Genomic DNA, 17094 nt, shown 5'->3' with positions numbered 1-17094 from the left:
ATATTTCCTCGAGAGTTCTTGTTGGCACTGAACACATATCTGCCGTTTCCCCCGCAATTTATTTTTCAAATAGTTTATCTCGAGACTTTGAAACCGGGTTGATGTTGGCAATCTTTTTTTTCCCCTCAACAAGTTCAAAGGGACGTCAAAGTCCTGATTTTCAGGCAAAAACCTACACTCCAGAACTGCACACAATCTACAGGCAGGAACCACACAGCTCACAAGAATAACCGGAAGTTAGAGAGAAAACACATTTCCAACTTTTCTTATCCCTGCCAATTAGATGCTGCTGGGAAATGGGGAACTTCCGCTGGGAAACCCAAGCCAAAAACTGACAACAGACATATATTTACGCCTGTTGAGCTGTAAAATGCACCATTGTTTTCACTGGGGAGAATAGCAGCCCGACCCCCATTTAGGAGGGTCTGGCTTTCTCGCACCAACTGGAGCGGGGCATTAACACCCCACCTGCTGGAAAGTTCACCAGCTGCCTGCAGCTCGACAACACGTCACAACTCACTACTCATGTTGTGAGTCAGGCCCTGAATATCCTACATGGACAGGGGTACATTCGGCTGTGGCTGGTCCGCAAGGAACAGGGTGGCCGCAGTGTGGTAGGTTCAAAAGACGATGCACATACATGTTGTATCCGTTTATTGGGGCATCGAAACGCCTCAGGCACTTGCTGATAAACACTGCTCTACAGCTGCACAGGACCTGATGGTCACAAACACTACAAAGAAACAACCTTTTTGTATTGGTCAACACGTTTCGACTCTCTACTCATCTTCTTGAAGGCAAGAGCTTGTGGATGAGTTCCAGAACTTGATGGTAAGTGACTCATCCGCTCTACTAACCCTGGGCATAGTGGGGCTACGCGGAGCGCCACGGAGTTGAAAACAAACTTCGTGAAACTCCGCGTAGCTCTGCTACGCCACCCGCCCTATTAACAAGAAGCAAAAACTTTTAAAAAACAATTTTAAGTAAAGAAAAATGCCTTACCTTAGCGGCGGCGTCCATGGGCTGCCCTCTTCATCGCGTTCTTTGTCAAAACTACATATGCGCGGTCATCCGCCACTGCAGACACCACTTCCTCACACCGCTGCTGACACACCGCTGCTGACACACCGCTGCTGACACGCCGCTGTTGATACGCCGCTGTTGACACGCCGCTGCTGACACACCGCTGCTGACACGCCGCTGCTGACACGCCGCTGCTGACACGCCGCTGCTGACACGCCGCTGCTGACACGCCACTGCTGGCACGCCGCTGCTGACACGCCACTGCTGACACGCCACTACGGACACCCCGCTGCTGACACCCCGCTGCTGACACGCCGCTGCTGACACGCCGCTGCTGACACGCCGCTGCTGACACGCCGCTGCTGACATGCCGCTGCTGACATGCCGCTGCTGACATGCCGCTACTGACACACCACTGCTGACACGCTGCTGCTGACACGCTGCTGCTGAAACCACTGCTGACACATTGGTGCTGACACACCGCTACTGACACCGCTGCTGACACACCACTGCTGACATGCCTCTGCTGACACACCGCTGACACCATTGCTGACACGCCGCTGTTCACACGCCGCTGCTAACACACCACTGCTGACACACCGCTGCTGACACACCGCTTCTGACACGCCGATGCTGACACCACTGCTGGCACACCACTACTGGCACACCACTGCTGACACGCAGCTGCAGACACCACTGCTGACACACCGCTGCAGACATGCCTCTGCTGACACGCCTCTGACACACCACTGCTGACATGCCGCAGCTGACACGCCGATGCTGACACCACTGCTGCTACACCACTGCTGGCACATTGCTGCTGACACACCACTGCTGACACGCCGCTGCTGACACGCCGCTGCTGGCACACCACTGCTGACACACCACAGCTGTGCGCCCCAGTGATGAAGGCAGAATTGAATGCAGTCAAATTTGGAAGAGGTGGGCATGCACAGCACAGACCCACGTCATCTGAAGGAGTCAGAACAAGGAGGAAGGTGCATGAAGCTGCCAGCACAGCTACGATAGGAGGAACATTAGACAGGTGCATGAAAGACCAGGACGAAATCCATTTGATCCCAAAGCGGAGTCACGCGGGTGGGGGATAACAAGGTGGGTGCAACTAAAAGAGGTGGAGTAGGAGGAGGCAAGAGCTCTGATGTAAAGAAACAACTAGCTCCGAAGAGCAGATGGACGACAAGGGGTGCTACCGGATGGACAAGGCTTTACAGAGCAGATTACGGCTGCTCGGCCATCACTAAGGATAGTCGCAGGTGCAGGTAGAAGGGATGTTTGGCAAGGATTGTAGGGGGAGAGGACATGGGACAGTTACACAAATAGAACAAGCATTGAAAATGCAATAGGTCTTGCCTTTCATTAAGTTTAAGCCTTTTGCTTTGCTAATGCTACACTTTCCCCTCGAAAGACAGACAGGCCAGGAGCAGGTGTCACAAGAAATAGTTTATCCTCCTGCAAAGCCACGCTTTCTCTCACACCACACACACAAATTGGGTCTGGTAACAATGTTATTCTCCCAAGGGCAAGGTGGGTGGAGGGGGAGGGCTTTCCCATTTTAGGATTCAGTTTGGGTTTTCTCTCCCAGCAGCTGGCGTGGTGCCCCGGCCTGAGAGTAGGCATGCCCGCTATGCTGTTTATCTCCTCGCAACAGGCTCTCTCTCTGTGGTTACATATCTTGGAAGAACTTTGCTCACCCCCAAGACCAAGTCGAATAGTGCAGTTGTGGTTATGGGGCGTGCTGTTGTTCTGCAGCAAGGAGGTCCCAGGCTGCTTCTAAGCTCTCATCAATACCTAGGAACCTCGGACTGCATGCCCAATTTAAGAGAACCAAGAAAAACATTTCACTTCACTGGGCGAACATCTGCCAACCCTACTGATTTAAGAAGTAAGCGTACCACTTTTTATCAAAACGACAGCCTACAATTTCTTGGAGTCAACTTGCTGGTTTTAGGGAAGCTGTAGATTGAACCTTACCAAGAAAGCTGAAAACTGAGTAATTTTCTGAAATGGATTACGCAGAGCTGCTACTCAAGTTACTAAATGACATCACTGCTCAGCACAGGTGGGACTGCTTTGAAGAGATGGGGAGGTTAGAACAGGCTACAGTGCATGAAGGTTACTCGCATATTACATAGCATTTCATCCGCATGTCGCCACCCGAATCAAAAGCCATGTGGTGCTTGCCTCTGAACCCTGGTTACTAGTAATACGGATTTAGGTGCAGGGCTATTGTGAGGCCGTAAATAACTTTTCCGCATGGTATCCCGGCTCATAAATACCGATTTTAGAAGTTTATCTCTACAAAGAATGTTAAACAAGCAATTGCAATGCAAAAGGTTTCAAATTTGCGAGAATTTGAGCTGTTGGCATTGTAAATGGCAATGCCTTTTATTTATGTTTTGGTTTTTAAAACAAATAAAAGGCATTACCATTTACAATGCCAATAGCTTAAACTCTCGCAAATGCGAGACCTATTGCATTGCAAATGCTTGTTATTTACAGCGCTTAGGAAATGGAGGTGGTGCAGTAAGAAGCACTATACAACGTTGTTCTATGGCATGCTGGTGTTGTACCCTAAACATTTTTAAAGAGGGCTCTTGCAAGGATGCAAGGGCAGGCCGGCCCTTTTCCTGAACATGCTGATGCCCGAGCCAAGAGTTTGCATCAAACACTTTAGAGCGTTCTTTTGCGGTTTATGGCATCTTCCGTCCATGCCACATTTCTGCTACGTGCCATACGAAAAGATTACATTTCAAAACTAAAGCACACATGCCCAATCATGTAAACAATTCTTGGCCCTCACAGAAATCGTCTTCACAGTATGGGGCTGCTCTGAGCATCACAGTCTGCTCAATGTGGCAAAGAAACACAGGTACCAGTCGGGCACTGGGACACACAAAAATAAATGTTATAATAAAAAGAATTAATGTGCATCAAGAGCCGCTCATTTATTATTCACTGGCCCTTTCAAGGCGCGCCCCATAATATGTAGTGGGGGGCTGCAGCCAGTGTTGCAGCCCCCCAGCATCATTACAAAATCAGTAAGTCTCCTGGGTCATTAAATCCATAATCCCATCGAAGCTTGCCATATTTGTTTAAGCTCTTGTAGCTGGAGTGCAGAGGCCCCTTGTGGTTGGCCAGGTCCAGGCCCTGCCTCCAACCCCACGCCGTACATGGACAAAGGCTGTGCACGGTGTGGGGTTAGCTGCCCGCATCCGGTGTGGGGTTAGCTGCCCGCAGGTTGGAGGCCTCCGTGAAGAACTGGACGCAGACACTGGCTACAGGCCAGGTCCTGCGGTTATCCCCACGCTGAGTTCGGCTGTGTGCGGCATGAGGTTGGCATTAGGTCAAAAAACACTAGAAATTGACTGAAACAATCCAAGGTTAAAGTGACTTTATAGTTAGATGTGGTAATAATATCTTACTTTTCTTTTTTTTAAGGGGCGTTATAATTAGATGAAAATGTAATTTAAAACATACTTGTGCTCTCACCATGCCCTGCAAATAACCCACATATTACATCACTCGTGGCATGATCTATGGCATCACTGATAACATGGCTGTAACATCGGAAATGACATCATTGATGACAACACCGTATATGGTGGGGTGTGAGTAATAGCTAAGATAGGGCCCAAGCTATAGTTACTTGACATAACTATAGAGAGTGAATGTGTGTGTTTAATTCCCTCCTAATATTCCATTATGGCATTTGAAATTAGTGGCTATGGAAATCTGTCTTCTTAAAGTTTTGGACCCGAAATAAATGTAATCCGAACATCGTGGGACTGCTCCAGTGGAATCCGTTGTCAGAGCAATCCAAAAATACAACTTTTTAACCCTTTTAAAAGTACTTTTCCCAAATATTTTAGGGTTAGAATAGTAATTTCGGCTTCCCAGCGATCACACCACCAAGGCAAGCGAAGCATGCGCAGTGCCCTGGCTTCAGGACGCTATGAAGTGAAAGTGAAAGTAGATCAAATGAGTTCGCCACAGCCCTCCCCACCCCCTATTGTCATAGAGAGAGCGACGACAACACAGTCGGGGCAAACGGAAGAGACAGACACCAGCGCAGGACGCATCGCCAGCCGATGACACTCGAAGCGGCGGAGAAAGCCTGACTGAGAAGCAGAGGATCACACGTCTCTAGCGCCCTGCGGCAGTCGCTCGTCCTCTCTTCAGCCCTCTCGAGATGGCGCAGCCGTCCACAATCTACAAACTGTCTCTGCTGCTGAGTGCTGCTACGGGTGAGTCTCTGCACGGGGGGTGGGGGACTCACTTTCTGGGTGTGAGTGCCTCTTCCCCCATGGACGTTTTCAAGTCCTTTTTGCTGTCTCTTCCCGGGCTGCGTATCTCCTTGCCTCAAGGTGTGTGTCTCTCTACGCGAGGGCCTCTTCATGAGAGTGAATCTCTTAGTCTCTTGGTGGCCGTCTTATCCCCAGCATGGCTGTCTCTTCCTGGTTCTGAGGTCTCTTGCTCACTTGAACTGCCTTTCCTTTGCGCCGGATCAGGATGTCGATTTCTCCGTCTCTCACAACAACAGGTGTCTCTCTTCCGCCGCCTCATGGCCCATTTACAACCCCCGGGGGCGTCTCTTTACGCCCGGTCTCCGAGTGTCTCTTTTCCCTCGGTCCCAGTGTCTCTCAGACAGGGGATTTCCAACGGGAGATTTCTGGCGCCTTTCACTTTCACATTTGAGATGTAAACTGATCTGCCCCTCCCCCCTCCGAAGGCCGAGATCCCTGAGCTCCAAACCCAGCACAGGTCGGTGAAGATACACCTGCCCCCACCTCCCATAAACCTGCCCCCACCTCCCATAAACCTGCCCCCACCTCCCATAAACCTGCCCCCACCTCCCATACACCTGCCCCTCCTGCCGTACACCTGCCCCCACCTCCCATAAACCTGCCCCCACCTCCCATACACCTGCCCCTCCTGCCGTACACCTGCCCCCACCTCCCATACACCTGCCCCCACCTCCTATACACCTGCCCCTCCTGCCTTACACCTGCCCCCACCTGCCGTACACCTGCCCCCACCTGCCGTACACCTGCCCCCACCTGCCGTACACCTGCCCCCTCCTACCTACACCTGCCCCCTCCTCCCTACACCTGTCCCCTCCTCCCTACACCTGTACCCTCCTCCCTACACCTGTACCCTCCTCCCTACACCTGTCCCCTCCTCCCTACACCTGTCCCCTCCTCCCTACACCTGCCCCCTCCTCCCTACACCTGCCCCCTCCTCCCTACACCTGCCCCCTCCTCCCTACACCTGCCCCCTCCTCCCTACACCTGCCCCTCCTCCCGTACACCTGCCCCTCCTCCCGTACACCTGCCCCCACCTTCCGTACACCTGCCCCCACCTTCCGTACACCTGCCCCCACCTTCCGTACACCTGCCCCCACCTTCCGTACACCTGCCCCCACCTTCCGTACACCTGCCCCCACCTTCCGTACACCTGCCCCCTCCTGCCGTACACCTGCCCCCTCCTGCCGTACACCTGCCCCCTCCTCCCTACACCTGCCCCCACCTGCCGTACACCTATCCCTCATCCCGTACACCTGCTCCCACCTTCCGTACACCTGCCCCCACCTTCCGTACACCTGCCCCCTCCTGCCGTACACCTGCCCCCTCCTGCCGTACACCTGCCCCCTCCTGCCGTACACCTGCCCCCTCCTGCCGTACACCTGCCCCCTCCTGCCGTACACCTGCCCCCTCCTCCCTACACCTGCCCCCACCTGCCGTACACCTATCCCTCATCCCGTACACCTGCTCCCACCTTCCGTACACCTGCCACCTCCTGCCGATCACCTAACCCCACCTCCCGCACAGCTGTCCCCTCCTCCCGCACACCTGCCCCCTCCTCCCTGCCACCTGTACCCTCCTTCCTGCCCCCTCCTCCCTTCCTGCCCCCTCCTCCCTTCCTGCCCCCTCCTCCCTGCCCCCTCCTCCCTGCCCCCTCCTCCCTGCCCCCTCCTCCCTGCCACCTGCCCCCTCCTCCCTGCCACCTGCCCCCTCCTCCCTGCCACTTGCCCCCTCATGCCGCACACCTGCCCCCTCCTGCCGCACACCTGCCCCCTCCTCCCGCACACCTGCCCCCTCCTCCCACACACCTGCCCCCTCCTCCCACACACCTGCCCCCTCCTCCCACACACCTGTACCCACCTCCTACACACCTGTACCCTCCTCCCATAGCCTGCCCCCTCCTCACTGCCCCCACCTCCCATACACCTGCCCCCACCTCCTATACACCTGCCCCACACCCGGCTCCACATTCCGTACACCTACCCCCTCCTCCCTACACATGCCCCATCCTCCCTACACTTGCCCCCACCTCCCTACACTTGCCCCCAGCTGCGGTACACCTCCCGTACACCTCCCGTACACCTGCCCCCTCCTGCCGTACACCTGCCCCCTCCTCCCACACACCTGTACCCACCTCCCACACACCTGTACCCACCTCCCACACACCTGTACCCACCTCCCATAACCTGCCCCTTCCTCCCTGCCACCTCCTCCCATACACCTGCCCCTCCTCCCTGCCACCGGCCCCGTCCTCCCGTACACCTGCCCCCTCCTGCCATACACCTGCTCCCTCCTCCCATGCATCTAATCCCTCCTCCCACACACCTTCTGTACACCTGCCTCCACCTGCAGTACACCTGCCCCTCCTCCCTACACCTGCCCCCTCCTCCCTACACCTGCCCCCACCTGCCATACACCTGCCCCTCCTGCCATACACCTGCCCCCTCCTGCCGTACACCTGCCTCCACCCGCAGTACACCTGCCCCTCCTGCAGTACACCTGCCCCCTCCTCCCTACACCTGCCCCCTTCTCCCTACACCTGCCCCCTTCTCCCTACACCTGCCCCCTCCTGCCGTACACCTGCCCCCTCCTGCCGTACACCTGCCCCCTCCTGCCGTACACCTGCCCCCTCCTCCCTACACCTGCCCCCTCCTCCCGTACACCTGCCCCCTCCTGCCGTACACCTGCCCCCTCCTGCCGTACACCTGCCCCCTCCTGCCGTACACCTGCCCCCTCCTGCCGTACACCTCTTCCCTCCTGTCGTACATCTGCCCCCTCCTGCCGTTCACCTGCCCCCTACTCCCACACACCTGTACCCACCTCCTACACACCTTTACCTTCCTCCCTGCCACCTCCTCCCGTACACCTAACCCCTCCTCCCGCGCACCTGCCCCCTCCCGCGCACCTGCCCCCTCCTCCCGCACACCTGCCCCCTCCTCCCGCACACCTGCCCCCTCCTCCCGCACACCTGCCCCCTCCTCCCACACACTTGCCCCCTCCTCCCACACACCTGTACCCTCCTCCTACACACCTGTACCCACCTACACACCTGTACCCTCCTCCCATAGCCTGCCCCCTACTCCCATACACCTGACCCTCGTCCTATACACCTGCCTCCTCCTCCCATACACCTTCGGTACACCTGCCTCCACCTGCAGTACACCTACCCCCTCCTCCCTACACCTGCCCCCTCCTGCCTTACACCTGCCCCCTCCTGCCTTACACCTGCCCCCTCCTGCCTTACACCTGCCCCCTCCTGCCTTACACCTGCCCCCTCCTGCCATGCACCTGTACCCACCTCCTACACACCTGTACCCACCTCCCACACACCTGTACCCACCTCCCACACACCGGAACCCACCTCCCACACACCTGTACCCACCTGTACCCACCTCCCCTACACCTGCCCCCTCCTCCCTGCCACCTGCCCCCTCCTCCCTGCCACCTGGCCCCTCCTCCCTGCCACCTGGCCCCTCCTCCCATACACCTGCCCCCTCCTCCCATACACCTGTACCCTACTCCCATACACCTGTACCCACCTCCCACACACCTGTACCCTCCTCCATTAGCCTGCCCCCTCCTCCCTGCCCCCTCTTCCCGTACACCTGCCCCCTCCTGCCGTACACCTGCCCCCTCCTCCCGTACACCTGCCCCCCCTCCCGTATACCTGCACCCACCTTCCATACACCTGCCCCCCCTCCTCCCATACACCTGCCCCATCTCCTCCCACACACCTGCCCCCCCTCCTCCCACACACCTGCCCCCCCTCCTCCCACACACCTGCCCCAACCTCCCGTACACCTGTACCCGCCTCCTACACACCTGTACCCTCCTCCCATAGCCTGCCCCCACCTCCCATACACCTGCCCCCACCTCCCATACACCAGCCCCCACCTCCTATACACCTGTACCCTCCTCCCATAGTCTGCCCCCTCCTCCCTGCCCCCACCTCCCATACACCTGCCCCCTCCTCCCATACACCTTCCGTACACCTGCCTCCACCTGCAGTACACCTACCTCCACCTGCAGTACACGTACCCCCTCCTCCCTACACCTGCCCCACCTCCCGTACACCTGTACCCACCTCCTACACACCTGTACCCTCCTCCCATAGCCTGCCCCCACCTCCCATAGACCTGCCCCCTCCTCCCGTACACCTAACCCCACCTCCTATACACCTGCCCCCACCTCCTATACACCCGCCCCCTCCTCCCGCACACCCGCCCCCTCCTCCCGCACACCCGCCCCCTCCTCCCGCACACCCGCCCCCTCCTCCCATACACCCGCCCCCACCTCCCATACACCTGCCCCCACCTCCCTGCCTCGCACCTGACCTGCCCCTATTAGTGCACGGGGTCAGAGGTAGGGTGACCAGATTCTCAAAACAAAAAACGGGGACAGGTCATAGACATAGAAGTAGGACTACGGTTTGCAGTAACCATCGACATAAAAGTGGGACTATTTGACAGCTGTCATAGACATAGAAAAAGGACTACCATTACAGCTCCCTCCACAGACCGAGATGAAGCATTACAGACAACAAATCCGCGGTCTTTTATTGGCAACCCTCTCCTTCACACAGCAGCATTAGTACTTTTTATTACATTTACACTTTTAAGGACTATAGCATATATTTGCCAGAATTCAATAAAACATCACAGGCTAGCAAACGCCAGATTTACTAGCTTTATCAATGCTCGTTTCTATAGCTGCGCGTCAGCACCACATAAAGTACAACTCACCAATGTTGCTTAGTTGCTCATGACAGAAAAGCATGGGAGGTAAACTGCAGAATGCTAAATTGCCAAATGGCAGCCATGGACCAATGTACAAAAAAAAACTTCTCTCCAGGTATTACTGCCTTAGGGTCTTAAGGGTGGCAAAGGTTGGCCGACCACACTGTCCTCCCACATTTGCGTAGTTACTGCTGAGATGTCATGTTACCTTACTGGGGTATGTATAGTGCACTCTAGCCATTGGTATCATCTCATAGTGCAATAGTGTGAAGACCTGAGCAAAAAGCTCGAGCAGCGCTGCTCGCCTCTCCCACAGGCGTTAACCCTGCTCCTTTAAGTCCTTTCCAGCTAAACAGTTTGCCGTGATCTGAAAGGTCAGTCAAAAGGTCAAGTCATAGCTTTGATATGGAGAACACAAAGCATGCATCAATTGGTTATGAATAAAACATGCAATGAGCAATGCATTAATCCTTGCACGGTATGCATAAGGCTACTGAAAAGTTTGTATGGCTATGAATACCACCTACAGGATGAAGAAATATTGTTTTATCCAAAGTAGAAACTTTGGCTGGCACGATGACGTAGGTGGCGCTGCGTGTAAAATGTCTCTCTTCAAAGGATTTCCCTTCTCGCTACAGCGCTCACCTCAGTGACGACACATGCTGTAAACAGTGCAAAGAGAGTATGCGCGCGCATGCTCAACCGGAACAATGAAAAACAGGGACATTTCTGTGTTTAACGGGGACACTGTTTGAAAACAGGGACATTTGAGTCACTTGGAGAAAAGTGTCGGGACACGGGGACACTTCCCCAAAAACGGGGACCGTCCTGGGAAAACGGGGACGTCTGGTCACCCTAGTCAGAGGGAACTACCTGCGTCCAGCACCATGAGGCATCTGGGCTGCTCAGGCGACAGAGCGTTGCATTCTGGAACTCGTAGTGTCGTTGTTTCAATTGATATAATGGGGTCACGTTTTCCGATATACCATGTGCCGCTGGCTAGAAAACTGGCACCTCGGCGATTGCACGCTCTGACTAGGGGTACTCGGCCCTTGTGACTGGGGGCTGGGGAGACGTGCAGCAGGAAGGATGGACATTGGGGTGGCAGTAGGACTAGTTGGGGTGGTCTAAAGTCCTAGATACGAGTGTATTAATAGGGCTGTAAGGGGGACCCCTGTACATGAAGGAAGGTATGGTCTCTGTCCTGCCCTCTTCTTACACACGTGTATTCCGTGTTTCTGCAACTCAAAGGTATCTTCCAGCTGTGTCTTAACTCATACTTACCTTCTAGCTGTGTCTAAAACTCACACCAATTTTCGAGCTGTGTATAAAGCTCACACGTACCTTCCGGCTATGTCTGCAAGTCACACTTACCTTTCAGCTGTCTACAACTCACACTTACCTTCCAGCTGTCTACAAGTTACACTTACCTTCCAGATGTGTCTACAACTCACACTTACCTTCCAGCTGTCTACAACTCACTTACCTTCCAGATGTGTCTACAACTCGCTCACATTCTAGCTGTGTCTAAAATTCACACCAATCTTCGAGCTGTGTCTACAACTCACACTTACCTTCCAGCTGTGTCTACAACTCACACTTACCTTCCAGCTGGGCCCACAACTCACACTTACCTTCCAGCTGTGTCTAAAATAGGTCTGGTTCTTGCAGGTGGGCCAGCCCTATCCAGACATGACCTTTGGCTCACCCAGTCGCGGCAGAAGTGGCCATGGAGAAGGCACTTGTGAAAGTGTTTCCTGCAGCTCAGCTTTGTAACGTTTTTTCCACTGCCTCCAAAACTGAAATTGGGCGGTGTCTTTTGGGGTAGAGGTGGGCGAGCAAACAAATTAACATGGAGAGCCGAGCTAAGGCTCTGGCTTGGCTCTTAGAGCCCATGCATGAGCCGAGCCCTGAAAATGTTTTCTAAGTAAAACATACAACAAAGATTACGAAAAATATGATAGTCTCTAAAATAAAAAAGTGTATTTCTTTAACACACGGAATCTGTGACATCACAACAGAGCGCTGCACTGAGAAGTACTTATTAAAAGTGATAGTTTTTAAACATGAGCTTAGAACCATTCCTGTCCCCTCCTCACTGGTGAGAGTACCACTAGTGCTCTAACAGGCATGGCAGGTGTCACGTGGACCCTGTATGTGGCCCAGATTATTATAGGGCAACACTAGTCTATAAATCAAACACAATAGGTTTTTGTACAGTTGGTTTTCTGATTCATGTATTTGGATGTGCTTTCATGGGTAAATATGAAGAAAAACAAGTTTTAGTGAAATAAAATATTTGCCCAAGATCACACAGTTTAAGTGGGGATGCTGTAATTTATCCTGTGTTTTTTTCACTTAGTACAAATCAGCCGTGGCTATTTGTCTCGCCTTTTTACGTTAACGCTTTGTTTTTACCTCTTTGTGCAATTTTCTGCTGTTTTTTTTTTATAGTGCGAACTCGACCTAGATGTTTGAACTACTTTACATGAACACTAGTTACAATACACAAGGTCACATTCATTTCTTTTAGGCACTGGAGATTTGCCCAGAATCACAGGATGTTGAGTCAACGCCGAGACTCAAACCTAGCTTGAACAGTTCGAAAGTTAGAAGCTCTTGCCGTTACCCCATATCCGGTATAGATTGAGGGTGACGGGCATAAGGTACATGAAAGCTCGGCTCGTTGTGGGCTCGAAGTTCAAACTGGATCTCAAGCTGAGCCAGAGCCCGGCTTCAGGTTCAGCCTGGATCCAGCTTTCAGTGGGTCCCCCATCTCTAGTTGGGAATAGAGGGGACAGAGGTTTACCTGCCAATGATGCAGCAGCTACAGTGACACCAGGGCCCACGCCTGTGAACTGTGTGGGGGTTCTGAGAGTGTTTATGTATTCTAGCCTGTGTAAGATGCACGCAGTAGTATACTGTGGGACGGGGCATGCATTACACTATGCAGATACTAGCAGTGCACGCCTCGTTGGATGAGCAGCCACCAGGGCGAGGGAATCCTAAACGTCCCCCAAGAATTCATGCGGCATTACAATGCCTAATACAGTAAGCGCCTGATTCACAAAGGTAAACGTACACTTTTGTATAAGTTTACAATTCTTTTGTATTCACGAACTCGGAGTTTACTTTTACTAACATACTTTTACGACTCCAGAGATGCCGCAGTCAGGGTGCAGAGTTCCACACATAAAAAGTGAGGCCTGTCCTATCTTTATACGTGCGGAGTCTCTGCCATGAACGCAGAATCTTCACAGTCATAAAATTACTATTCGTAAACTTGAAATTGTAGTTTAGGAATACCAAAAAAATAGTAAACATACACAAAAGTGTAAGTTTACCTTTTGAATCGGGCGCTAAGCATGTCTGTCTGTTTTCTGCCGGATGTTGAAGTGAAGTAAGTAACTGTGCTATCTCAAGTAAGATATTGTGTTGGGCTGAATGACTTCTCATCAGTATGGCAGAGCTACAAAAGTGAGCATTTCATACTCTGATATCTTGTTACAGTAAATTGCACATTCCCAGGTTATTGTCAGTGCAAAACCAAAGGGGATGATGGATGGAGTGTTGAACATTGCAAGCACTCACCCCCAGTCAACTGATCTGGGTTTAATCCATTATCATTATTTAGCTCACTCTGCCACCCCAGTTCAGACCATATGCAAATTAGTCTGACCCTGTGCCTCATGGGAACAGTCCAGCCCAAACTGCAAAGCCATGTCTTCCCTGGACCGGAAATAAGCATCCTGGGACCGGTTTCTGGTTAATCAGCCGTCATCAGCCAGGCTAGCTTGAATCCAGTGGCAAAGTGAGCAAGGGACCCACGTCTGGGCAGACCCAGCCAATTTAGGGCGAACAAAGCAAAACCAAAGGGTCCACTGCAGTTATGCACTTTTATGGCTATGGTGTTTTCTGCCAAATATGGATTTGCCGTATTTGCCACATAATCTATCATCTGCTGAATAACCTGCAGATTAAAAAAAAAAAATTCTAGTTCAAAGGGATCAAAAGTTACTAATTAATGAATAGTGTATTTTATGAGGGAAGGCCTACACAGACCGGGGAAATTTGACTCTGACCTCTGCTTGAGTGGGGTTGGTCGGAGAGATACTCTACTCCATACACTATGGGATTGCCCGCTCATACAGAAGTACTCGGAGCGAGTGCAGTCGTGACTAACGGAGGTGGTGGAGATAAGTATTGTTGTAATGAAGACAGAGTCGTCAGAGACGGGGTAAGAGGATCTCAGTTCATTCCAGTCATCCGCTCTCCTGAACAATGGAATCTTATGATGTCAACATTCTACTGTCACCTCTCAGGCAGCCATACCAACAGAGGCTGGCAGAGGGGTGTGTGGAACATACCATTAAGACACAGTAAATGAGATTACAACACATCTCCCTATATAGGGAACAACAAGACATTCATTAAACTAGAGGAAACTCACAATTCCAAAACACAGTTCCTTAAGGTTGAGATGAGGCCACTATTCTGTCCTTCCTCCAAGTCTGACCATTATCTAGGCGAACCACATTTTTACCATTCTTTTTCACCCATTGGTGTGCATGGTACTTGCTTGAACATGGTTGCACATGCGTGGGCTTCTTAACAGCCACTGTGGTACCCATCTTGTACTCCTGTGTTTTGACCCCATGACTCTGGTCATACCACCCTTTATATTTCCGTTGGTGTTGAGATCTCAGCTCTCTACTCACCCCAAGATCTAGGACCACTTTGTTCCCACCCCTCAACCAGTGTGGGTTCATTTTGGTACACGGTTCCCTTCCTCTTAAGTTAACAAAAGGAGACACTCCTGTGACGAGATTGGGAGTAGTGTGGTATGCCCAAATGCACACTCTCAATGAATCTTCAACATTGAACCCACTGGAGATGGCCAATTGAATGTGTTTTTTAATTAACCTATTTGTCCTTTCCACCAGCCCATTAGCTCTGGGACAATAGAGTGCAGTTTTCTCGTGTTTTATGTTTAAATCTCCCAGAAAAGTAGTCATGGCCTCTGAGGTAAACTGCACCCCATTGTCGGTAACCAATGTTGCCGGAATGCCTTCATACACAAAAACATTCTTCAAAAATGAGATTAGGTTACTCGTGGTGGTTTGCGAAGTAAACTTAAAATTTACCCAATGGGAAGTGTAGTCTACTAACACGAACATAAACCTCTTCTGGGTACCTAGGACTTCCATGGGACCAATTATGTCTACTGCTAATTTGGTCCATGGAACCTCTGGAACCTCTACAGGAGATAAAGGAGTTTTACGTGTAACTTTACTTTTGTCGTTATTAGCGCAACTATTGCATTCCTTTACTTTGAGTTCGATCATGGAGTCCATCCTTGGGAACCAGAAATAGTTCCTGACCTTGTTTTTAGTGAGGCTCCTACCCAAATGTCCCTCGTGGGCCAGGTCAATTATCTTGTCCCTCAAGTTACAGGGGGGAACTGCTCTGTCTCCTCGATGTATCATATCCGACATTAATGACAGTTCATACCTCACCTCCCAAAAATCTTTTACCTCTTCCGGAACCTGAGAACGGTTCTCAGGCCAACCATTTAGAATGAACTGCCTGAGGATGCCCATCTCCTTGTCTTCCTTCACACCTGCATCCCATTCTTCCTTTGTCAATGAAGGGAGATGCAAGGATAAAATGGGAGCATCTAACTGTTCCTCTCTAGAATACTCCAAGAGTGGTGATCTGGACAAATAATCAGCGATTACATTCTCTGGACCTGGCAGGTACTCTACTTTGAAACAATAGTTTTGTAGGCCCAGGACCCATTTCGAAATACGTGGAGAATTATTGTGTGCATTTTTTGGCGAGAACATAAAGGTCAAAGGCTTGTGGTCGGTGTGTATAACAAATTGTATCCCCCACAAGAAAAACTTAAAATGGTTCACAGCCCAGAAACACGCCAATGCCTCCCTCTCAATGACAGAATAGTTCTTTTCCGCCGAGTTGAGGGACCGTGACGCAAACGCTATAATAGTATCTTGGCCCTGGTCTTTTTGATAAAGCATTGCCCCCAAACCTTTGCTGGAAGCATCTGTGGTCAGGAAGGTTTTCTTGCGTGGGTCGAATGATCCTAGCGCAGGCGAATCTAGGATGCTCTCCTTTATAGACTTTACCGCCCTGCTGTGTCTCTCCTCCCACACAAATTCCCTGTCTTTTTTTTAACAGTTCACGCAACTCATCACACAGGTCTGCAAAATTCTTTACATACTTAGACATGTACTCGACTAGTCCTAGGAATGATTTCAGCTCCTCTTTGTTTGTAGGGTTCTGAGCATCCTTTACGGCTTGAATCAAACTGTATTTTGGTTTGAATCCATCTTTCGATATTGTGTGACCCAAGTAGTCAACCGAGTCCACTTTGATTTTGCATTTCTCAAGTTTCACAGTTAATACTGCCCTGGCCAACCTTTGGCACACTGTGTTTAGAATAGCATCATGTTCTTCTTCAGTCGCCCTGTACATCAGTATATCGTCTTGGAAGCATAAGGTGTTTTCGATACCTTCCAACACTTGTTGCATCACTTTTTGGAAAATAGATGCCACCGATGCAAGACCAAACGGCATCCTAACAAACATGTAAGCCCCAAACGGGGAGGAAAACGCCATAAGTGGTCTCGAATCAGGGTGTAACTCGACCTGGTGGTAGGCCATGGACAAATCAATGACTGAGAAAAAACACCCTTTCCCCATAGTGCTCATCATTTCATTTATATTGGGCAGGGGAAACCTCTCCACCCAGATGTTGTCATTTAGGCTGCGCAAGTCCACGCAGACGCGGATACCCTTGCCATTGGCTTTTGAAGCTAGGACCAGGGGGGCCAACCATTCAGACGCGTCTATGGGTTGTATGACGCCCATGTCCCACAATTTGTCCAGCTCATTTTTTAGAACTTCCCTCAGACGCAACGGCACTGGGCGCGCTCTATGAACCACTGGTTTTGCGCCTTTCTTCACTCTAATCTTATGTTGCAAATCTTTTA

General features: G+C 51.6%; 1 protein-coding gene across 1 annotated transcript in view; it reads left to right on the top strand.

Annotated features, from left to right (window-relative positions):
* The first annotated feature begins 4972 nt into the window (after positions 1 to 4972).
* TAPBP (TAP binding protein) overlaps positions 4973 to 17094 on the top strand; it is a 139512-nt gene continuing 127390 nt past the window's right edge. Inside the window, exon 1 of the mRNA XM_085622136.1 lies at positions 4973 to 5288. Coding sequence (XP_085478262.1) covers positions 5234 to 5288 — 55 coding nt within the window. The 5' untranslated portion in view covers positions 4973 to 5233. The remainder of the gene's footprint in view (positions 5289 to 17094) is intronic.

This window comes from Triturus cristatus, chromosome 1_1 (assembly GCF_964204655.1).
Source record: "Triturus cristatus chromosome 1_1, aTriCri1.1, whole genome shotgun sequence".
Classification (NCBI taxonomy): Eukaryota; Metazoa; Chordata; class Amphibia; order Caudata; family Salamandridae; genus Triturus; species Triturus cristatus.
This window is presented reverse-complemented; position numbering and strand designations above follow the sequence as displayed.